This window comes from Electrona antarctica, assembly GCF_951216825.1.
Source record: "Electrona antarctica genome assembly, chromosome: 13".
Taxonomy (NCBI): domain Eukaryota; kingdom Metazoa; phylum Chordata; class Actinopteri; order Myctophiformes; family Myctophidae; genus Electrona; species Electrona antarctica.
In genome coordinates this window covers 51,539,100-51,564,002 of record NC_136794.1, presented here as the reverse complement: position 1 = coordinate 51,564,002, position 24,903 = coordinate 51,539,100, and the positions used below count along the sequence as shown (strand labels likewise).

Here is a 24,903-nt window from a genome sequence, read left to right as displayed (position 1 = left end):
TAGCAGCCTACTACTATAGCCTACTAAATGTAGCCTATCAGCCTACTACTATAGCCTACTAAATGTAGCCTAGCAGCCTACTACTATAGCCTACTAAATGTAGCCTAGCAGCCTACTACTATAGCCTACTAAATGTAGCCTAGCAGCCTACTACTATAGCCTACTAAATGTAGCCTAGCAGCCTACTACTATAGCCTACTAAATGTAGCCTAGCAGCCTACTACTATAGCCTACTAAATGTAGCCTAGCAGCCTACTACTATAGCCTACTAAATGTAGCCTAGCAGCCTACTATAGCCTACTAAATGTAGCCTAGCAGCCTACTACTATAGCCTACTAAATGTAGCCTAGCAGCCTACTACTATAGCCTACTAAATGTAGCCTAGCAGCCTACTACTATAGCCTACTAAATGTAGCCTAGCAGCCTACTATAGCCTACTAGCCTACTAAATGTAGCCTAGCAGCCTACTACTATATCCTACTAAATGTAGCCTAGCACAGGGGTTCTCAACCCGTGGGTCGCGACCCCTCGAGGGGTCGCCAAATTATTTTGGGGGGTCCCCAAATTATTTTAACAACTGAATGGCTGTAAAGTGGAAATGAAGAGTTTACATATAGTACACATAGTACATGCATACACCTTCCCTAATGATGATGGTTTCAGTATTTATTTATGGTGCATTGTCTCTATTATTAAGGTTATTGTAGCAGTCAATTTATATTGGGGGTCGGGAGGGGGCGGGGCGGGGGTCCCGAGACGTTGCCAAAGCATTTTCGGGGGTCCCCGGCCAAAAAGGTTGAGAACCCCTGGCCTAGCAGACCCCGGCAATTACCGCCCTATTTCTATTCTAAGCTCCATCTCGAAAGTGATGGAAAAAATAGTCTATGAACAGGTTGAAAAGTATCTTGCCACTAATAAATTAATGTACGAGTTCCAATCTGGCTTCAGAACGTCCCACTCCACTGACACATGCCTTCTCTATTTGAGCGACCACATCAAACATGAGGTGGATGCTGGCAAATACTGCGGCATGGTCATGCTGGACCTCCAAAAGGCTTTTGACACCGTGAACCACTCCATACTGGTTAACAAGCTAAAAGCAATTGGTTTCGATAGCACATCAGTGAGCTGGATGCAATCCTACCTGGAGGGGAGAGAACAGATGGTGGAAGTGAATGGAACACTGTCCCCCCCCCCTCCCAGTGAGCTGTGGCGTTGACTTCAGCTTGTGACTGCAACTTGTTCCTGTTCGCAGATGACTCGGCACTGCTAGTCTCGGACAGGAACAAACTGCAGGTTGAAAAGGCCCTCAGCTCGGAACTCGCTAGAATCTGCACCTGGCTCGCTGATAACAAACTATCTTTACACCTGGGAAAAACTGAATCCATTCTCTTTGGCTCTAATAGTAATCTCAGCAAGGCATATGGCTTCTTGGTTAGAGTGGGTGACAATGTTATCACACGTAAAGATGAAATTACCTACCTAGGTTCCATCCTGGAGGCTAATCTTTCCGGTGATAAGATGGCCACCAACGTAATCAAAAAGGTCAACCATAGAACAAGATTCCTTTACAGGATCTCCTCACTGGTCGACAAAAACACCTTGAAGACCTTAACAGGAGCCCTTGTACAGGGTTTCTTTGACTATGCATGCACCTCCTGGTACCACAGCACCTCAAAGGCCCTTAAAACCAGGCTCCAGACTTCCCAAAACAAACTGGTCAGGCTCCTACTTGACCTCGCCCCCCCGAACCCACCTCACCCCTGCCCACTTCGACAGGCTGGAATGGCTTAGGGTCGACGACAGAGTACAGCATCTTGCAATGGGTCTGGTCCACAAGATTCGATACACCACCAAGATACCCATGTACCTGTCTAGATACTTCCTTAATGTTAACGAAGTCCACACCCACAACACCAGAGGGAGTGCAACGAACCATGTACAACCCAGATTCGGCACAAACAAGGGACTAAATTCTTTCCGCTCCTATGCCACCAAAATGTGGAACGCCCTACCAACAGTCATTAAGACATGCAAATCCCTTGACTCCTTCAAAACCGCTCTCAAAGGGCACCTACGGACGGCTGCAATTCGAAACTGGCCCCTGTAAAATCGGAATCCCTCAAACACGGACGCAAGGACAACACAAGAGACGGTCGCGGCCACACAGCCAACTCAAGGTATGGCCACTGAGCCGACTTGGGGACCCAACGCAAGGACAACACAAGAGACGGTCACGGCCACACAGCCAACTCAAGGTACGGCCACTGAGCCGACTTGGGGACCCAACACAAGGACAACACAAGAGATGGTCACGGCCACACAGCCAACTCAAGGTACGGCCACGGAGCCGACTTGGGGACCCAACGCAGCTCCTCCAAGAAAACAAACAAATGAACGGAGCTGAACGTGAATCCCCCCCACCGCCCACCCCTTTTTTTCCCTCACTGTATATGTTCCTTTTCCCTTTTAACCTCCTTTATGATGAATTCCTGTTCTGTCCTTTGTCTATATAGAAGTGTCTATTTGTAGTAGCGTCTCTAAATGTTTTGATGAATTGAACATTGTGGACCCTATTGGAAACAAGTGTAATGCTTAATTGGGTCGTCCACTCACAGTTAACAGCCTTTGTATTGAGTTTGTGCTTGAAATGTACTGTAATTCTGCAAACTGTTAATAGCCTACTAAATGTAGCCTAGCAGCCTACTACTATAGCCTACTAAATGTAGCCTAGCAGCCTACTACTATAGCCTACTAGATGTAGCCTAGCAGCCTACTACTATAGCCTACTAGATGTAGCCTAGCAGCCTACTACTATAGCCTACTAGATGTAGCCTAGCAGCCTACTACTATAGCCTACTAAATGTAGCCTAGCAGCCTACTACTATAGCCTACTAAATGTAGCCTAGCAGCCTACTACTATAGCCTACTAGATGTAGCCTAGCAGCCTACTACTATAGCCTACTAAATGTAGCCTAGCAGCCTACTACTATAGCCTACTAGATGTAGCCTAGCAGCCTACTACTATAGCCTACTAGATGTAGCCTAGCAGCCTACTACTATAGCCTACTAGATGTAGCCTAGCAGCCTACTACTATAGCCTACTAGATGTAGCCTAGCAGCCTACTACTATAGCCTACTAAATGTAGCCTAGCAGCCTACTACTATAGCCTACTAGATGTAGCCTAGCAGCCTACTACTATAGCCTACTAGATGTAGCCTAGCAGCCTACTACTATAGCCTACTAGATGTAGCCTAGCAGCCTACTACTATAGCCTACTAGATGTAGCCTAGCAGCCTACTACTATAGCCTACTAAATGTAGCCTAGCAGCCTACTACTATAGCCTACTAGATGTAGCCTAGCAGCCTACTACTATAGCCTACTAGATGTAGCCTAGCAGCCTCCTACTATAGCCTACTAAATGTAGCCTAGCAGCCTACTACTATAGCCTACTAGATGTAGCCTAGCAGCCTACTACTATAGCCTACTAAATGTAGCCTAGCAGCCTCCTACTATAGCCTACTAGATGTAGCCTAGCAGCCTACTACTATAGCCTACTAGATGTAGCCTAGCAGCCTACTACTATAGCCTACTAGATGTAGCCTAGCAGCCTACTACTATAGCCTACTAGATGTAGCCTAGCAGCCTACTACTATAGCCTACTAGATGTAGCCTAGCAGCCTACTACTATAGCCTACTAGATGTAGCCTAGCAGCCTACTACTATAGCCTACTAAATGTAGCCTAGCAGCCTACTACTATAGCCTACTAGATGTAGCCTAGCAGCCTACTACTATAGCCTACTAGATGTAGCCTAGCAGTCTACTACTATAGCCTACTAGATGTAGCCTAGCAGCCTACTACTATAGCCTACTAGCCTAGCAGCCTACTACTATAGCCTACTAGATGTAGCCTAGCAGTCTACTACTATAGCCTACTAGCCTAGCAGCCTACTACTATAGCCTACTAGATGTAGCCTAGCAGTCTACTACTATAGCCTACTAGCCTACTGGTAGGCAGGAAAATGGCACCCGTTCTGAGTGAACCTCCTCCCTACGCTCTGGCCCTATAGTTTCTAAACATCATAAAACCTTTTTACCACAATGTAGTGAAAAGGAATTCAAGAATGCAATCAGTATCACTGACTATTAAAATAAATAACCTCACTTGGACGTCACGTACATATATTTCAATATGAATTATTATTAAAAAAGTATGCATAATAATGTCTGCTGCTTCCTTCGGGGATGATGACGTCAGCACCGGAAAGCGTTGCCATGTCCGCTTATTATAAGCGACTTTGGGCTTGTTTCTTGTAAAAGTTGCTTGTAAGTAAGTTGCTTTCTAAACTAAAGGCTTGTTTCTAAACTAAGGCTTGTTTCTAAACAAACGTGTAGTCTAGTGTAACAAAAAAAATATATTTTCAAATCATGGACCCAGAATGTAATAAGTATTTGTATGCAGACCCCATTCTTTGACAGTTAAACATATTTATATAGCCTATATTATTATTTTTTGCGGGGGGGGGGGGGATTTAAACTAAAGTGTGATTGCTTGTTTTTGGCTTTAAAGTTCTCATTATTATTATAACCCTGAATGCTTAATTTCTCCCACAGAGTCTGGCAACACCGCCACCGGAACGGTCGCGTAGAGCGTGACGCGTTCTTTGTTTGCGGATGTGCTCGTATGCGTGTGTGTGTGTGTGTGTGTGTGTGTGTACCCGTGCGTGTGTCCCTCCCCCTTACACTACAACTACAGTCGCTCTTCTGGAAAGTCACAGAAACCTCTCTCTCTCTCTCTCTCTCTGTGTGTGTGTGTGTGTGTGTGTGTGTGTGTGTGTGTGTGTGTGACAGTGTGTGTGTGACAGTGTGTGTGTTGTTAAAGGTGGAAACTTCTCCCGCTGTGTGCTTCAAAGCTTTCTCCTGGTTTCTCCTGGTTTCTCCTCAGACTCCACCAGAGGATCTGATCTCCACATGGACTCTGGGGTCTCCACCACGGTGGAGGAGGAACAGACAGCTGGACGCTTTACCCACACAGACAGAGAGAGAGAGACGAGCTAAAATTAGCAGCACAGCCTCATATGGAGGTCTGATAGAAGCTTACTCTTTAAACAACACTAAACAACAGCCAGCCACGGATCATCGAGCCACGGCAGGCCGTTTATAGTTGCTTCCTAACGAAATGAAATGATGAAATGAAATGAAATGTTGTTCCTGTAACGGTCAAATGTTTTGTTCCTAACGGTCAAATGTTTTGCTCCTTATTAACGGCCGTTTAACGCCGAGGAGGTCAAATATAACGAGTAATACTTGTAACGTAGAGACTCCAACTGCTTGTGTTTTGTTTTCTGGTGAATGGAGGAGTGATATTTTAACAGCAGCCTTGTTGTTGTTGTTGTTCCGCTATGTGACTCTAATATGAGACTGTTGTTGGATCGCCACAAACCCAATCTACGCCTCGATTGTTAATATTAGTATTATCCATCCATCCATCTTCAACCGCTTATCCGTAGTCGGGTCGCGGGGGGCAACGGCTCCAACCAGAGAACTCCAGGGAGACTTCCCTCTCCGGAGCAACATATTCCTCCTGAGGGGATCCTGTTATTATTATTATTTTTATCGTTATTTTTCCCGACAATGAGTGGTGGTCGCCGGGCGCTGGACGCCATGCTGTGTCTCGGTAAGCGAGGCGTCGCCGCCCCGCCTCCTCTTCTGCTGAGTCCACGTCATCATCATCATCATCATCGGAACATGGCCTCCTCCTCCTCCGGAGAGGGCTTCGCTCCGGAGCGCGTGGCGGTCGTCACCAAGACCACACGCTACGAGTTTGAGCTGCAGCGCTACCGCCTGGCAGGGCTGTCGGAGGAGGACCTGAAGACCCTGCTGGCCATGAAGGTAAGGATGGACGATTATCGGGATGAATACCGTTGAGATGATACGGTGTCTCCATGATCATTGATATGATATATGTATGATATGATATGATATATATCAGGGGCGCCCACACTTTTTTGACTTGAGAGCTATTTCAAAATGACCAGCTTCAACAAGATTTGTTGAAAAATAGTTTAAAAACGGACAGGGCAGACCCTGTTGACCCCTGACCCTGACCCTGGACAGGGCAGACCCAGTACTATTGTGGGTCAAACGGACAGGGCAGACCCATGTTACTGTTGTGGGTCAAGGTTATGTTATTTTGTCATCTGACACCCAAACCATACAGTGTTTATTCATTATTTTATATCTACAATGGTATATGTCTCCACAGTGAGGCTGGAAAATGTAGCCTAGCAGCCTACTACTATAGCCTACTAAATGTAGCCTAGCAGCCTACTACTATAGCCTACTAAATGTAGCCTAGCAGCATACTACTATAGCCTACTAGATGTAGCCTAGCAGCCTACTACTATAGCCTACTAAATGTAGCCTAGCAGCCTCCTACTATAGCCTACTAAATGTAGCCTAGCAGCCTACTACTATAGCCTACTAAATGTAGCCTAGCAGCCTACTACTATAGCCTACTAAATGTAGCCTAGCAGCCTACTACTATAGCCTACTAGATGTAGCCTAGCAGCCTACTACTATAGCCTACTAAATGTAGCCTAGCAGCCTCCTACTATAGCCTACTAAATGTAGCCTAGCAGCCTACTACTATAGCCTACTAAATGTAGCCTAGCAGCCTACTACTATAGCCTACTAAATGTAGCCTAGCAGCCTCCTACTATAGCCTACTAAATGTAGCCTAGCAGCCTCCTACTATAGCCTACTAAATGTAGCCTAGCAGCCTACTACTATAGCCTACTAGATGTAGCCTAGCAGCCTACTACTATAGCCTACTAAATGTAGCCTAGCAGCCTACTACTATAGCCTACTAGATGTAGCCTAGCAGCCTACTACTATAGCCTACTAAATGTAGCCTAGCAGCCTCCTACTATAGCCTACTAAATGTAGCCTAGCAGCCTACTACTATAGCCTACTAAATGTAGCCTAGCAGCCTCCTACTATAGCCTACTAAATGTAGCCTAGCAGCCTACTACTATAGCCTACTAGATGTAGCCTAGCAGCCTACTACTATAGCCTACTAAATGTAGCCTAGCAGCCTCCTACTATAGCCTACTAAATGTAGCCTAGCAGCCTACTACTATAGCCTACTAAATGTAGCCTAGCAGCCTACTACTATAGCCTACTAAATGTAGCCTAGCAGCCTCCTACTATAGCCTACTAAATGTAGCCTAGCAGCCTACTACTATAGCCTACTAAATGTAGCCTAGCAGCCTACTACTATAGCCTACTTAATGTAGCCTAGCAGCCTACTATAGCCTACTAGCCTACTAAATGTAGCCTAGCAGCCTACTATAGCCTACTATAGCCTACTAAATGTAGCCTAGCAGCCTACTACTATAGCCTACTTAATGTAGCCTAGCAGTCTACTACTATAGCCTACTAGCCTACTGGTAGGCAGGAAAATGGCAACCAGAATAACCCGTTCTGAGTGAAACTCCTCCCTACGCCCTGGCCCTATAGAGCATCTCAGCCCCGCCTCCTTTCAGAACAACAAGGCACCAGTAGAGAATCCCCCATTCATTTTCCCCATAGACGTTTCAGAACGTACCGCCATTTATTTAAAGACATTTAAAGCTACGGACAAAGACAACGGCCCAGTTGACACATCATGACAACACACACATTTTTTTTGGGGCCGAACAGATAATTAGAAAGAAGAAAAACTTCTAATTAGAAAGAAAAAAAATCAGACCCGTCTGAAGTACAATTTACAATTTAGGCATTTAGCAGACGCTCTTAATCCAGAGTGACTTACATTAAGCAAGAACAAAAAGCATGGGAATACATCACATATGTAAAATGCATTTATCGCGAAACATGCGTAAGCTAAGAACGTAACTAGAACATATCTATATAATGACACTATACATATAAACTATAACTAGAACATATCTATATAATGACACTATACGTATAAACTATACATATATGCTATACTATGCTGTACATATATACTATGAAGTGCTATGACTACATACAATGCACTTATTGTGCTGTCCCCGGCCAAAAACGTTGAGAACCCCTGGTCTACATGACATGCTAGAAGTCTGTTTCAAATGCTATATAAGTCTAAGAAGTGCTGTCTAAGGGGGTAGGGTAAGTGCTATGGGCCATGATGGAGTCTGAAAAGGTGGGTTTTCAGACTACGGCGGAAGATCGGGAGTGATGCTGCAGTTCTGATTGCAACGGGAAGTGCATTCCACAGTTTTGGGGCCAGAAGGGAGAAGAGTTTGGGACGTGTGGAGCGTTGTCCCGGTGTTTTTAGTGAGGGTACTTCCAGCTTCCCTGCGTTGGCTGATCTGAGTGTGCGGGAGGGTTTGTAGGGTTCAATCATGCTGGCATCAGAGTTTTGTATTCTGTGCGGGCAGCGACTGGGAGCCAGTGCAGTGAGCGGAGCAGGGGGGAGACATGTGAGAATGTTGGCTGGTTGAAGACCAAGCGAGCTGCGGCATTTTGGATCAGTTGGAGAGGCTTCAGTGCACATGCCGGTAGGCCAGTAAGGAGAGAGTTACAATAGTCAAGTTTTGACAGGACTGTTGTCTGGATTAGGAGCTGGGATGATTCCTGGGTGAGGAACGGTCTAATTCGTCGTATGTTATAGAGTGTGAACCTACAGGATCGAGTGACAGCTGTGATGTGAGTTTCGAACGAGAGCTGACTGTCCAGGACAACACCAAGGTTCCTGGCTGTTGGGACAGACGTTACCAGGGCGTTGTCTACGGAAATAGTTAGCTCCCGCATAGGGCAGGACTTAGCTGGGAAGAAGAGAAGCTCAGTCTTGTCTGGGTTCAGCTTGAGGTGGTTGGAGGACATCCATTGTGAGATGTCAGCCAGGCAAGCAGTGATGCGCTCTTCCACCTGGGTGGCAGAGGGGGGGAAGGATAGAAACAGTTGTGTGTCATCGGCATAACAGTGATAGGATATATTGTGAGCAGAGATGATAGTGCCAAGGGATTTAGTGTACAGTGAGAAAAGGAGGGGACCGAGTACAGATCCCTGTGGGACCCCAGTTTGGAGGGTTCGGGGGGATGATAACAGACCTTTCCAGGAGACCTGGTAGGTCCGGTCGGTGAGGTAAGAGGAGAACCACTTTATTGCCGTCCCGCCGATGCCTAGGCTAGGGTGTCTAGGAGCAGCTGGTGGTTCACTGTGTCAAATGCTGCTGATAGGTCTAGGAGAATCAGGACTGCAGAGTGGGAAGCAGCCTGGGCAGCATGTAGTGCTTCTGTGACTGCCAGCAGGGCAGTTTCTGTGGAGTGGGCCTTTTTGAATCCGGACTGGTTGGGATCCAGCAGGTTGTTATGTGAGAGATGGAGAGAGAGCTGGTTGGAGACAACACGTTCAATGCTTTTTGACAGAAATGAAAGGAGTGATACCGGTCTGTAGTTCTTGACATCTGAGGGGTCATGGGTTGGTTTCTTGAAGTGAGTGGTGCTGTACTGTACTGTACTTGTGCTGTACGTACTGTACAAGCCCTCATCCCTGGCCTGTGTGTGTGTCTGTGTGTTAGGCTGTGCAACAGTGACACTTGGTGGTGAACAAACGCTATTGTCGTGCTCGGACAGACCCAGGGACACACATAGCTGTCTATATGAGTGGTTGCACCACTCAAAAAAAGTTTCCTTCTTTCTAATTATTTGTTCGGCCCAAAAAAAACGTGTTTATTGTCATGATTTGTCAACTGATCTGTTGACACCCGAGTGGACTAGTGAGAGAGTGGCGTCACTAGCGTTGACTCCCATTGTAACAATGGAATGCGGAAGTGCTCATTCTATCTCAATGGGATAGTTCCAGCCATAGGAGCAATGTGTGGAACTATAGCCAATAGGTGCCCGCTTTGCGGATAGATCAAAGCGTGTCGCTACTCTCCTACTCTACACTCTGGTTGACATATTGTAGGTGGTTGTACTGTTAAAGATGGAGTGCCACGATTTTTTTCCACCCTAAAACAAGATCACCAGGTATTATTATAATATAAGGGGGAAGAACTTTTTCCAAAAAGTGTACAGTATTTGTTAAAATCATGCTTTCATGTGGACACCCCCACCAGTTAATTAAGTATGCCTGGTTTGCCTGGTGGGTGGTGATGGGTGGTGAACTTAAGCCACACCCACAGCTGTAGTTGTATGATAAAGGGGGAGGGTTTAGGGGAGGGGCTGATAATGTGATGTCACTATATTACTGTTTATTTCATTGGCCCGTTTGACTGTCAAGGGTTCAGCCCCAGCCCCTGATATATGTAACATCAGCACCACTATTTCAAAGCCCCCTCAGCCTGCCTCAGGTAGCCTACTTTTTTCTTTTTACTATTTTCAGCAAAGGGATAGCAATTTTTTGGGTGGGTAGATCTTGTTGAAGCTGGTCATTTTGAAAGTAGCTCTCAAGTCAACAAAGTGTGGGCGCCCCTGATATATCATATCATGGAGACACCGAGACACTCGACGGTATTCATTTATTATTTGAAATTTCACTAGAGGATACTCCCTTGCTGAAAATAGCCGATCTACAAGCTTCAGCATGCAACCAAGTGTAAAATGACTTGACTGGATCTCTTGTCCACTAGTCCCTTCCTAACATTTTAGTCTAGTTTGTATTTGTTGACAAAATTGTCAGTATAATTAGTCTTAGTTTTAGTCATCATAGCTTAGTTTTCATTTAGTTTTCATCAGCGAAAAAAGGTAGTCAACGAACATCTTTCGTCGACAAAACCAACACTGACATCATCATGTCTGTCCTGTCCCCCCCCCCCCCCAGGGCTCGTCGTACAGCGGGCTGCTGGAGCGCCACCACATCCACACGCGCAACGTGTCCCACGTGGTGGAGGCGCTGCGCGGGGCGGGGGTGGAGGTCCGGGTGGTGCGGAGGCAGGAGTACGACCAGGAGACGGTCCGTTGGGCCGACGCCATCGTGTCAGCAGGGGGCGACGGCACCATGCTGCTGGTGGCTGGGAAGGTAAGAACCCACCTCACCCCCGCTCACTAACCTAATGCTGCTGGTGGCAGGGAAGGTAAGAACCCACCTCACCCCCGCTCACTAACCTAATGCTGCTGGTGGCAGGGAAGGTAAGAACCCACCTCACCCCTGCTCAGGTTTTATCCTTGTAGGGGATTTTGTATTGACCTATACTTTCACTGAACATTCTGCAAACTGTTAATAACATTATCTATCAATCAATCAATCAATCAATCAATCAATCCATCCATCCAGGTGTTCGACAAGGACACGCCTGTGATCGGCGTGAACACGGACCCGGAGAAGTCGGAGGGCCACCTGTGCCTGCCGGTCCGCTACACCCACGCCTTCCCCGAGGCGCTGGCCAAGCTGCGGCGAGGACAGTTCCGCTGGCTGTGGCGCCATCGCTCCAGGCTGTACCTGGAGGGCACGGGCATCAACCCCACGCCCGTCGACCTGCACGAGATGCAGCTGAGTCTGGAGCAGCACTCACAGGTAATAATATAATAATAATAATAACTAGAAAGGTCGCAATGTTCTGTTCAGTCTGGAGCAGCACTCGCAGGTACAGCTGGCACTGTCCATTTGGACAGCACATCTTAAAGGAGAATTCCATACTAAAAGGCTTTCTTACCTCTTACCTTGTTACGTCCCCACCAAAGAGGTCCAGGTGTTATTTTGTGCAAAAGCTCCTTATTGGCTATTTGCCCTACCATAAGCCCTCAATTAATTGCTTGTAGGTCTGCTATTTTTGAAAAACGAGAACATGTGGCGCAAATCTTTGAATATATATTCTTTCAGAGCGAACGGTGTTAACTCAAACCAATTTCATATAATTTCTGGGGGTCCTTGACATGAAATGATTTGAGAACAACTGACATAGAAACATGAGGTTTTTCAGAAAACTGTTGGAAGACGTTTTGTAGAACGGTACCGATGGTGATGACCGATTGGTTTCCCCGTTCCCTCGCAGGCTCACCGCGTCACCAAGATGAACCGACAGTACGCAGACGGCACGCCGCACAACCTGTCCTCCAGCACCGAGCCTCACCTCCTCCCTGTCAGGTTAGAACTATTACAGAACCTGTCCTCCCTGTCAGGTTAGAACTATTACAGAACCTGTCCTCCCTGTCAGGTTAGAACTATTACAGAACCTGTCCTCCAGAACCGAGCCTCACCTGCTGCCTGTCAGGTACCAAATCCTTTAGGCTGGGTTAGTTTTAACCTCCCACAGGTTAGTTTTAACCTGCCACACATGTTGGGAGCCACAGGTGTTGTCGGACTAAAGCCTGACTGACTGTCTCTCTAGTGAGAGAGTGGCGACACTAGCGTTGACTCCCATTGTAACAATGGAATGCGGTTGTGCTCATTCTGTCTCAATGGGATAGTTCCAGCCATAGGAGCAATGTTTGGAACTATAGCCCAATAGGCACCCGCTGTGCGGCGAGATCAAAGCGTGTCGCCACTCTCCTACTACACATACAATACAATACAGAAGAGGGTCGTAATGTATACACTCTACACATACAATACAAATCAAGTAAGAAAGAAAACAAACAAAATTTGTACAGGCTTTAGTTTATTCACACTGTTGGTCTGACTGTCATTAGAACGACTCCCTAACCTTTAGTTTATTCACACTGTTGGTCTGACTGTCATTAGAACGAATAACCTTTAGTTTAGACACACTGTTGGTCTGACTGTCATTAGAACGACTCCCTAACCTTTAGTTTAGACACACTGTTGGTCTGACTGTCATTAGAACGACTCCCTAACCTTTAGTTTAGACACACTGTTGGTCTGACTGTCATTAAACATGATATGATGCAGTACTTTATTGTCAGTTCACACTGAAATGTGTCTTGCGACCCAGCAGCCAAGTATGCAGAACACACATACACACATTTGACATAAACACAAAGAACAAGACCATTTACATACGGCGGCGGTGGCTCAGGGGTAGAGTGGCTTGATGGGAACCGCAAGGTTGCCAGTTCGAACCCGAGCTCCCCCAGAGTCGGTGTGGAAGTGTCCTTGAGCAAGACACTGAACCCCTGATTGCTCCTGATGTGCTGGTTGGTGCCTTGCATGGTTTCTTCCGTCATCGGTGTGAATGTGTGTGTGAATGGGTGAATGTAATGCACAATCTATGTAAAGCGCCTTGGATAAAGGCGCTATATAAATGCACCATTTACCATTTACCATACATAAAGACAAGAAGTCTAGCGCTTAGATGGATAACCTAACCTAACCCTCTAACCCTAACCCTAACCCTTAGATGGATAACCTAACCTTTAGATGGATAACCTAACCTAACCCTCTAACCCTAACCCTAACCCTTAGATGGATAACCTAACCTAACCCTCTAACCCTAACCCTAACCCTTAGATGGATAACCTAACCTTTAGATGGATAACCTAACCTAACCCTCTAACCCTAACCCTAACCCTTAGATGGATAACCTAACCTAACCCTCTAACCCTAACCCTAACCCTTAGATGGATAACCTAACCTTTAGATGGATAACCTAACCTAACCCTCTAACCCTAACCCTAACCCTTAGATGGATAACCTAACCTAACCCTCTAACCCTAACCCTAACCCTTAGATGGATAACCTAATCTAACCCTAACCCTAACCCTTAGATGGATAACCTAACCTTTAGTTTAGACATGCTGTTGCTCCCGCAAGCACGGGAGCAGCACATGTCCGACCGTTGTTTCATATAACGTCCTTTCTTTACCCATAATGCTTCAGGAGCCTGAACGAGATCTTTATTTAACATAACTTCCTTTCTTTACCCATAATGCTTCAGGAGCCTGAACGAGATCTTCATTTAACATAACTTCCTTTCTTTACCCATAATGCTTCAGGAGCCTGAACGAGATCTTTATTTAACATAACTTCCTTTCTTTACCCATAATGCTTCAGGAGCCTGAACGAGATCTTTATTTAACATAACGTCCTTTCTTTACCCATAATGCTTCAGGAGCCTGAACGAGATCTTTATTTAACATAACTTCCTTTCTTTACCCATAATGCTTCAGGAGCCTGAACGAGATCTTTATTTAACATAACGTCCTTTCTTTACCCATAATGCTTCAGGAGCCTGAACGAGATCTTTATTTAACATAACTTCCTTTCTTTACCCATAATGCTTCAGGAGCCTGAACGAGATCTTCATTTAACATAACTTCCTTTCTTTACCCATAATGCTTCAGGAGCCTGAACGAGATCTTTATTTAACATAACTTCCTTTCTTTACCCATAATGCTTCAGGAGCCTGAACGAGATCTTTATTTAACATAACGTCCTTTCTTTACCCATAATGCTTCAGGAGCCTGAACGAGATCTTTATTTAACATAACTTCCTTTCTTTACCCATAATGCTTCAGGAGCCTGAACGAGATCTTCATTTAACATAACTTCCTTTCTTTACCCATAATGCTTCAGGAGCCTGAACGAGATCTTTATTTAACATAACTTCCTTTCTTTACCCATAATGCTTCAGGAGCCTGAACGAGATCTTTATTTAACATAACTTCCTTTCTTTACCCATAATGCTTCAGGAGCCTGAACGAGATCTTTATTTAACATAACTTCCTTTCTTTACCCATAATGCTTCAGGAGCCTGAACGAGATCTTTATTTAACATAACTTCCTTTCTTTACCCATAATGCTTCAGGAGCCTGAACGAGATCTTTATTTAACATAACTTCCTTTCTTTACCCATAATGCTTCAGGAGCCTGAACGAGATCTTTATTTAACATAACTTCCTTTCTTTACCCATAATGCTTCAGGAGCCTGAACGAGATCTTTATTTAACATAACTTCCTTTCTTTACCCATAATGCTTCAGGAGCCTGAACGAGATCTTTATTTAACATAACTTCCTTTCTTTACCCATAATGCTTCAGGAGCCTGAACGAGATCTTCATCGGCGAGTCTCTGTCGTCCAAGGCTTCGTACTACGAGATGTCGGTGGACGACGGACCCTGGGAGAAGCAGAAGAGCTCCGGGCTGAGCGTGGCTAGCGGGACGGGCAGCCGGGCCTGGTCCTACAACATCAACAAGCTGGGGCGCCAGGTTGGCTTTTAACCTTTATTTAACAAGCTGGGGCGCCAGGTTGGCTTTTAACCTTTATTTAACAAGCTGGGGCGCCAGGTTGGCTTTTAACCTTTATTTAACACTAGCGCGTCGGAGCGGTCAGGCTGACCGATTTTGAAATTTTGAAGTGGATTTTCTTTGCCCATGAAGTCCTGAGAAAGTTCCCCTTGCATGACTTTTTCTAAATGTTCGATTCAAACCATCTCTGTTTTTTTTTTCATCTGAAACGTTTTGGAAATATGATTTTAGACATAATTCTACTAAAATGTCTGCTCTTTTGCGGTCCGTGGGACCGCTCTTAGAGCCCTCACCCTTTCTCCCCCACAAGCCGTGCTGTTCACACCTTCCTCCCGGCTGGAGACGGGCATTGTTCAAGCTAATGTGTCATTTGCATTCCAACCTACATGTGGAAGTCCACATGTAGGCAAACTTACATTACAAACTTACATAAACTAAATGTTGTTTTAGATGTTAAACGCTAAACGAACAGTGTAAAAATGACATGAATCAATGACATGAATCATTCCAACGCGATAGACCTCCTTCCCTATAATGTATCCCCTCTATATAAAAATGACAATATATAACGCTAATGTCGTATTTATTTTATTGTCTCAATACAATAGATATAAATACACATCTTTATAGCATAATTATGTAAGGTGGCGATGATAAAAATGAATCAATTATCCTGGAATAATAAAGTTTATAGCATGGTCTGTTTGACCCGACCGACATTTCCTTGGAGCGAGAATGTTCGCCGATGCGCGAATCAGCGCGATGCCAAATAAAAATGACAGTGTTTGAAATCAGTCCAACCCGATAGACGTCCCGAACTTCTAAATGTTTTGTCAGTAAGAAGAACAGTTCTGTCCGTCCTTCGTCTGTAAACTTTTCTGCACGCGACCAGTGGAACTGATTTCCACGCACCACGGCTCTCTTTTTTTCTCTCTCCCTCTCTCTCTCTCTCTCCCCCTCTCTCGTGGAGAGGGAGAAAATATCCAAGTAACTGACGGTGAGGTATGCGGAAGTGCATTTTAGATAACGCTGTAGCACTATTTGTGGCGGTGATGCGTCACATGACTTGATCTATCCTATGGTGTATATATAAACCGTGCTGCTGCTACGGATCTCTCTGCTGGCACAATAAATCAAATATATATAAATGACATCGATCATAGGCGGCGGCTAGGCCAGGCTTAGCCTTCCCAACAATTATGCTGGGTATTTTTAAAATATATATAGGCTAATATGTGGCTAGCCGGCCGCTCCCAAACTCCCAACTCCTTTGTCTGTAGCCTAAACTTTTCTGATTTGCACGCACGCACGCACAGCTGTCGCGCATATTCATTTCATATATCAGCGCATCAAAAATATGGTGAAATATGGTGTGTTGACTGACTGGCGTATTGTTTCCACCTATCTATTGAGCATAGCTAAATAAATACATGTTGAAAAATAACTTTGAGTTGTCCTGTCGAGTTGAAACGCTGCCTTGAATTAGTTGGAATGTGACATTTAGAAGACAATGGCAAGTCGTCAACCCCCCGCCACGGGGGGAGAGGTGTGAAGAGATGCAGGGAGAGAGTGGCCAATGGAATTGCACGAAAAACACCGGTCAGCCTGACCGTTAGCCGTCATAGTAGTAGTGATTTTAATTCAGACATGCTAGTGTTAACAAGCTGGGGCGCCAGGTTAGCTTTTAGCCTTTATTTAACAAGCTGGGGCGCCAGGTTAGCTTTTAGCCTTTATTTAACAAGCTGGGGCGCCAGGTTGGCTTTTAACCTTTATTTAACAAGCTGGGGCGCCAGGTTGGCTTTTAACCTTTATTTAACAAGCTGGGGCGCCAGGTTAGCTTTTAGCCTTTATTTAACAAGCTGGGGCGCCAGGTTGGCTTTTAACCTTTATTTAACAAGCTGGGGTGCCAGGTTGGCTTTTAACCTTTATTTAACAAGCTGGGGCGCCAGGTTAGCTTTTAACCTTTATTTAACAAGCAGGGCGCCAGGTTAGCTTTTAACCTTTATTTAACAAGCTGGGGCGCCAGGTTAGATTTTAACCTTTATTTAACAAGCTGGGGCGCCAGGTTAGATTTTAACCTTTATTTAACAAGCTGGGGCGCCATGTTAGCTTTTAACCTTTATTTAACAAGCTGGGGCGCCAGGTTAAATTGTAACCTTTTTTTTACAAGCTGGGGCGCCAGGTTAGATTTTAACCTTTATTTAACAAGCTGGGGCGCCAGGTTAGATTTTAACCTTTATTTAACAAGCTGGGGCGCCATGTTAGCTTTTAACCTTTATTTAACAAGCTGGGGCGCCAGGTTAGATTTGAACCTTTATTTAACAAGCTGGGGCGCCAGGTTAGATTTTAACCTTTATTTAACAAGCTGGGGCACCAGGTTAGATTTTAACCTTTATTTAACAAGCTGGGGCGCCAGGTTAGATTTTAAAACTCCTTTAGACCTGAGGACAATTCTACAAAAATGTCTTCTAAATCCTGACAGTTTTCTGATAAACCTCATGTTTCTGTCAGTGGTTCTCAAACTATTTCATGTCCCCCCCCCCCCCCCCCCCCCCCCAGAAGCAAAGATTTGACTTAAAAACGTTCACTCTGAAAGAATATATTTTCAAAGATTTGCACAAATCTTACGCAAATCTTACATATCATTTTGGGGGTCCTCGACATTAAAACGTTTGATAACCACTGATGGTCTCAGGTTTTAATATGAAGTTAATTGAACTTCCCCCCCATAACGGCATTTTCTTGTGTTACCATGTTGTTGTTGTTGTTGCTTTACGTTAAGAGCGTGTCTGATTAATGAACTGATGAAGTTGTTGTTTTGACCTCCCAGGCGGTGGAAGACGTCCTGAGGCTGGGGAGGTCGCTGCGTCGCGGTGCCCAGAGGGACCTCCCTGACGACGCCCCGCTGGACGCGGAGCTGGTGGAGCGCGTGACGGAGCGCTACAACGCCTCGCTGGTGTTCTCGCCCGAGGACCGCCGGCTGTTCTTCAGCGTGCGCGAGCCCATCGTCAACCGCGTGTTCTCCAACGCGCACCAGCGAGGCTTCGCCACGCGGCAGGTGTGTGTGCGCTCGCGCTGCTGGGACGCCTGCATGGTGGTGGACAGCGGGACCTCCTTCGAGTTCAACGACGGCGCCATCGCCACCATCACCATGAGCGAGGAGGACGCGCTCAGGACCGTGCTGCTCGACCCCTGAGGAGCGGCGAGCAGGCAGGTAGGCCGGCCTCTAGCGCCACCTGCCTGCTGGTGTCGCACGATGCACTGCCAGTTCGTCCGTAACCACCACCGTCCCTCTGTGGACCGAGTACAGCCCGGAGAGCCGACCTGAAGTTGTTTCTGTACTTGCCTAAACTTTGTTTTGCCTTTTTTTTTACTATATTTTGATTGATTGATTTTTTTTTTCGTTATTTAACACTAATTATGCTAAGGACGAGTATACAGGTCTTTTCTAATTGGACGTGTGTGTACAGTACAAGGCTTTGGGTGCTTTTTAATGACGTCAAATGAGATCGCTGTGATTCAGACACTTTTCCTAGACCTGTTTCCGCGCGCTGCCGTTCACTTCCTCGTTTACGGGCCCGACTACAGTGTCTCTAAATGTTTGGCCAGCGGGGGGCGCCCCCGTGACCAAACATTTTAAAATGATGATATGATCGTAACGTAATAATAATCTACGTGGAGCATGTCGTGAGCTTGTCAGATCTGACTGTCAGGAACTATTTTAAAATGCTTTTCAAAATGGTTGTGCCTAAACCAGATAGCTAAATATATATATATATATATTATTATTTTTGGTTGCCAAAAATAAATACCTGATATACAAGCTCGCAATGAGTCGCCTTGCGGTGCATTGTGAGCTTTTTAGATGTTGTAGATCTGCTATTTTTGGCTAATGCCCCTCCCGGTTAAGCACATGCCCCCCTCTCTACGTTTTGAGTATATGAGCACACATTGTGAGCTTGTAGATCTGATTGATTGATTGATTAAAATAGCTGCAAGTGATTAAAATAAATGTTTAATATGTCTGTATTCTGATAGTAATCAGAAGTATAGTGTGTTGGTCTACGGCGCTTTAGTAAACATGACACGTATCTTCACGTCAGGATAGCAGTTTTATCCAATCAGAAGAGGCGCTTTAGTGAACATGAAATGCATCTTCACGTCGGGATAGCAGTTTTATCCAATCAGAACAGAGCTATGATGATGGCACAAATAATTTAGTAGACTAAATTACAACTCGAGGACCAATGAGCACGCTCATGAAATCAAATGAGTACGCTCTGATTGGCTGAAATCAAACGAGTGCGCTCTGATTGGCTGAAATCAAACGAGTACGCTCTGATTGGCTGAAATCAAACAAGTGCGCTCTGATTGGCTCAAATGGACCCTATAGCAAGGATTTCCATCAGAATATAGAACTTTAACATTATAACCAAATGTTTTTTATTTTCATTTTTATTTTGGGATTTCTTTCCCCCCAAAAAAGGAGGAGGGGCTAAAAAGTCCCTACAGAGTTTCATGGTCTTCATGGAGTTATTGTGAAATATTACATATATTTTATCAACATTATTTTATGCTACATGCTACATGCTGCCGTTGCTTTAGAAGTGTATTTTGAAAACTGAAAAAACGATAATTGTTTTTCTTCTTTTTAAATTAAATGTGTCCCTGCATTGGGAACGGATTGTGTAAATATTGTTGTGATTTTTTGTGCTTATTTTCTGTTTCTGCCAAATAATCCAAGTATTTTATATATATATATATATATACACACAAATAATCCAAGTATTATATTTTATATTTTTCGTGATTTTAGTTTTTCCTTTTCTGTGTGAATAGAATGTATCCCATGGTTGGAGCGCCCCGCCCCCAAATAATTGATTATTTTGATGTATTTTTCCACAGACCCCCTTTTGGGAATCCATTGTGCCAGGGACCCCCGGGGGACCCCCCAGGGACCCCCGTAGAAGATTTGGATTGTTAAAATATTCCTAAAGTTTAGTTTTTTCAGGGTTTTGATGTTTTTGAGTTTAAAGTGGTTACATTAACTCATTTTGTCGGGGTCCCCAGACCCCTGGGAAACCCCTTACTGTGAGGACCACTGTTTTATAACGTTAACATTACATAAAGGAGGCATTTCTTATGTGTCAGAGCACTGTTACGTGGTGTGTGTGTGTGTGTGTGTGTGTGTGTGTGTGTGTGTGTGTGTGTGTGTGTGTGTGTGTGTGTGTGTGTGTGTGTGTGTGTGTGTGTGTGTGTGTGTGTGTGTGTGTGTGTGTGTGTGTGTGTGTGTGTGTGTGTGTGTGTGTGTGTGTACCACTTTAGACGGGGTGGCATTTTGGGAACGTCTTCAAATCAATTCTACGAGGTCACGTGACGTGTTCGTTTATGGAGAGAAATCAAAGTATTTCAAATTGATCAGAATTGATTGATTTCACACTCTGGGTAGAACTATGAAAAGACCTGTAGCTACAGGCCTTTTCATTGGCCAGAAGCTACAGGCCTTTTCATTGGCCAGTTTTCGGTCAGACTCCAAAACGTGGAATCTGATCCAAAACACGGCACCGGACCCGACAGGTCGGGCTCCGGTGTCTGGGTTTTAAGCTCCGCCCATCCTCCTGGTAGCATAGTACGTTTATGGATCTGTTGCCGTGACGATGAAGATGGTGCGTTACCCCATGGTTATGGTTACCATGGTTACCATGGTGACGCACGTTGCTCAGGGGAAATTATATTTGTTGTGATTTAGAAGATGGTGATTATTTAATCAACAATGTCACATGATCACTGTGCCTCTAAGGGTGCATTTGGTTCCATGTGTTACACTCTCAGAGTTACAGAGCTGTAAGGGTCCATTTGGTTCCATGTGTTACACTCTCAGAGTTACAGAGCTGTAAGGGTCCATTTGGTTCCATGTGTTACACTCTCAGAGTTACAGACCCGTAAGGGTCCATTTGGTTCCATGTGTTACACTCTCAGAGTTACAGACCTGTAAGAGTCCATTTGGTTCCATGTGTTACACTCTGAGTTACAGAGCTGTAAGGGTCCATTTGGTTCCATGTGTTACACTCTCAGAGTTACAGACCCGTAAGGGTCCATTTGGTTTCATGTGTTACACTCTCAGAGTTACAGACCCGTAAGGGTCCATTTGGTTCCATGTGTTACACTCTCAGAGTTACAGACCTGTAAGGGTCCATTTGGTTCCATGTGTCACACTCTCAGAGTTACAGACCTGTAAGGGTCCATTTGGTTCCATGTGTCACACTCTCAGAGTTACAGACCTGTAAGGGTCCATTTGGTTCCATGTGTCACACTCTCAGAGTTACAGAGCTGTAAGGGTCCATTTGGTTCCATGTGGAACAATAATGTATTCAAGCCTAACACGATACAGATTTATTTTTGGAACCAAATGAGGGTCCATTTGGGTTACAGACCCATAAAGACACATTTGGTTCCAAACCATCATTTAGCTGGGGACCCCCTGGAACTCTCTCAAGGACCCCTGGGGGTCCCCGGACCCCACTTTGGGAACCACTGCTTTGGATTGATTTCACATTCAGTATTTCTACTTTAGATTGACTTTATGTTTGAGCTATAGCCTACCGGTATGTTATGTTAATTCTAGCTGTATGTTATTTTAATTATCTCTTTGCTGTGATGTCTGTGTGAAGCCAGCCAACAGTATGTTTGTAAAACACAAACACAGGCCAATACAATGGATTCTGATTCAGTTTGTCGCCTCCATCTTCTTGTATCTTTGTTTAAAACTATTCTAGTGTGTTGTTTATAAAACTAGTGACACATGTTTATAAAACTAGTGACACATCATGGAATGAAACACGTTGAATCTCTGTTTCTGAAAGAATAATATGCCATAAGTCCAGACGGGTCATCGGTGTCATGACGATGTTGGCCACCAGATGGCCCTGAAGTGACAAAATGTAAGGACTTTTAAATACCTAAACAAATAAATAATTAACAAACTAAACAATACGAAGAATATAAACAGACAGACAGACAGACAGACAGACAGACAGACAGACAGACAGACAGACTGATTGATTGATTGAAATATTTATAACAGTTTGCAGAATTACAGTACATTTCAAGCACAAACTCAATACAAAGACTGTTAACTGTGAGTGGACGACCCAATTAAGCATTACACTTGTTTACAAGAGGGTCCACCATGTTCAATTCATCAACATCAACATCAACATCGACAGACAGACAGACAGACAGACAGACACTCCTTTGTTCCTTGGAGTGGCTAATAATAATAATAATAATAATAATAATAAATTAACTAAAGCAGCTTTAGTTTATTTATTTAAGCTTTAAGCTGCACCCACCTTGGTTACCTGTAGAATACTGTGCCGCCAGGGGTCGCTGTTGTGCGGGTTGGTGGTTTGTTGTGTGTGACATGGTAACAGCATTATATAGGTCACTAATGTTGACATGACAGCTATAGACTGAGTCACGTGACACACACATGAGGAAGTCAGCTGGCCTTTGGCCTTCAGAGTAAAAGCTTGAGCACAACTTTAGTTTTCTTAATGAATATAAAGAACAGAGACATGATCACAACAATAAACACTAATATAATCTTTGGCACAAAAATACTAATTAAAACAGACAGAATGAAATGTGACTTTGCAACTGAGGAAGAAATCATGTGTTTACAGGGTCCTCCTGTTTGTGGCAGCGGTGGCCGAACGGATAGCGGCGCGGTCTAGATACCGGAAGGTTCCCAGTTCGAATCAGCCGTCCGACACGTTAAAATTACCACCGCTGAAATGCCCTTGAACAAGGCATCAACCACTACGATGAAATGTGTTCTATGAGCAGGGCCTGGCTGGAAACAAGTTCTTGAGCTTAGCCCAGATACCCTGGGTAAATATAGATTTCATTTCATTTCATTTCATTTCTCCATTTTCAATTAATCAAATACGTACAACTATACACTTATCTTGTCTTCCTTTAAAGGTATTAAATTAAATGTTGTCTCTGTACGGTGATCTGGGGACCCCACAAAATAATGTGGGGACCACTCCTATCAAAAAACAATAAACATATAAAACAACTTCACATCAAAAAGCTTTATATCAAAAATCTTTATCAACAATAAGCCACAACTCATCAACTTGCATTTTTATTTTATTGTGAAATCCCCGAAAGGAAGTGTCCATAGTGCTGTGGGGGGTGTGTCTTCAGACTGCTGAACTAAAGCAGTGTTGCCACGTCTGATTATTATAAGCGACTTTCATCTTGATTGATTGATTGATTGAAGAATTTATTAACAGTTTGCAGAATTACAGTACATTTCAAGCACAAACTCAATACAAAGGCTGTTAACTGTGAGTGGACGACCCAATTAAGCATTACACTTGTTTCCAACAGGGTCCACCATGTTCAAATCATCAAAACATTTAGAGACGTACAAATAGACACTTCTATAGACAGAATCTCCTTTTCCTCTAAAGTTGCTTGTTGTAAATTTTGGTTTTAAACCAGTGTTGATTCTCACACATTTCCACGTCGACGACCCCCGAGGACCCCCATACATACTTTCAAATGATGTATTTGTTTTTGTCCAAGGACCACAACATCTAAAAAAGACCCCCTGTGCCAGGGACCCCCTGTGCCAGGGACCCCCTGTGCCAGGGACCGCCCCCAGCCAATATATTCCACATTCTTTTTGTCTCTCTACAACCTCAGGTTTTATTATGTTTTATTTTATTGATTTATTTATTTTTACCATTTTTCAACATAATGAATAGACTATATCAGTATAATGTCTTTGTATATTTCACTTACATTTCAAGATTAAACTACTAACATAAACACATTGTTTATTCACGTTTTCTCAAACACAATTCAATCATTCATCACAAATTGTGATGAATGATTGAATAAATAAATAATTGTGATTCACAATTATTTATATGACAATTTATCGACAAGTTATCAAGTTATCATAACTAATAGTTATAGTTATAGGGCATAGTTATGGTTCCCAAAGTGGTCTCCGGGGACCCCCAGAGGTCCTTCACGGAGTTCCAGGGGGTCCCCAGCTCCAAATGGACCCTTATGGGTCTGTAACTCTCAGTTGTACAAATGGAACCATTATAGGGTCCATTTGGTTCCATTTGTACTCTCAGAGTTACATTAACATTGATTTTACAACATAAATTGGGGGTCCCAGAGATAGAAATGCCATTAAATGGGGGTCCGTAGACTAATGCATATCAAACTGGGGGTCCTTGAAATGAAACGGGTTCAGAATCACTGCTATAGAGCCATAACAATCTTCTCTTATGGGGGTCCCTGGCATATATTTTCTAATGGGGGTCCGCGGCATATCTTTTCAAATGGGGGTCCCTGGCATATCTTTTCAAATGGGGGTCCCTGGCATATCTTTTCAAATGGGGGTCCCTGGCATCTTTTCTAATGGGGGTCCCTGGCATATCTTTTCAAATGGGGTCCCTGGCATATATTTTCTAATTGGGGTCCGCGGCATATCTTTTCAAATGGGGGTCCCTGGCATATCTTTTCTAATGGGGGTCCGCGGCATATCTTTTCAAATGGGGGTCCCTGGCATATCTTTTCAAATGGGGGTCCGCGGGGCTAATAATGAGTGTCAATTTTGGGGGGTCCTTGACACTAACAATTAAGTTTGAGAACCACTACTGCTTTAGCGGCTCGTTTTGTTTATTTCTCCCAGCCAACCTGGCCACCCTCAGCCTGCTCAACTAAAACATT

General features: G+C 44.4%; 1 protein-coding gene across 1 annotated transcript; it reads left to right on the top strand.

Moving 5' to 3' along the window:
• Positions 1–4,775: 4,775 nt before the first annotated feature.
• nadk2 (NAD kinase 2, mitochondrial) lies at positions 4,776–19,483 on the top strand. The gene is made up of 6 exons (XM_079517897.1): positions 4,776–5,895; positions 10,819–11,016; positions 11,272–11,511; positions 11,990–12,081; positions 14,934–15,102; positions 17,972–19,483. Exons 1-6 carry the CDS (start codon positions 5,638–5,640, stop codon positions 18,335–18,337), a joined length of 1,323 nt encoding a protein of 440 aa, XP_079374023.1. The 5' UTR covers positions 4,776–5,637; the 3' UTR covers positions 18,338–19,483.
• Positions 19,484–24,903: the final 5,420 nt, after the last annotated feature.

Excerpts from the sequence above, each read along its gene's own strand:
- nadk2 (XM_079517897.1), top strand. The coding sequence starts at position 5,638 with ATGAGTGGTGGTCGCCGGGCGCTGGACGCCATGCTGTGTCTCGGTAAG. Across the intron at positions 11,512-11,989 it reads GTCTGGAGCAGCACTCACAG|GCTCACCGCGTCACCAAGAT; the intron begins GTAATAATATAA and ends GTTCCCTCGCAG. Across the intron at positions 15,103-17,971 it reads TCAACAAGCTGGGGCGCCAG|GCGGTGGAAGACGTCCTGAG; the intron begins GTTGGCTTTTAA and ends TTGACCTCCCAG.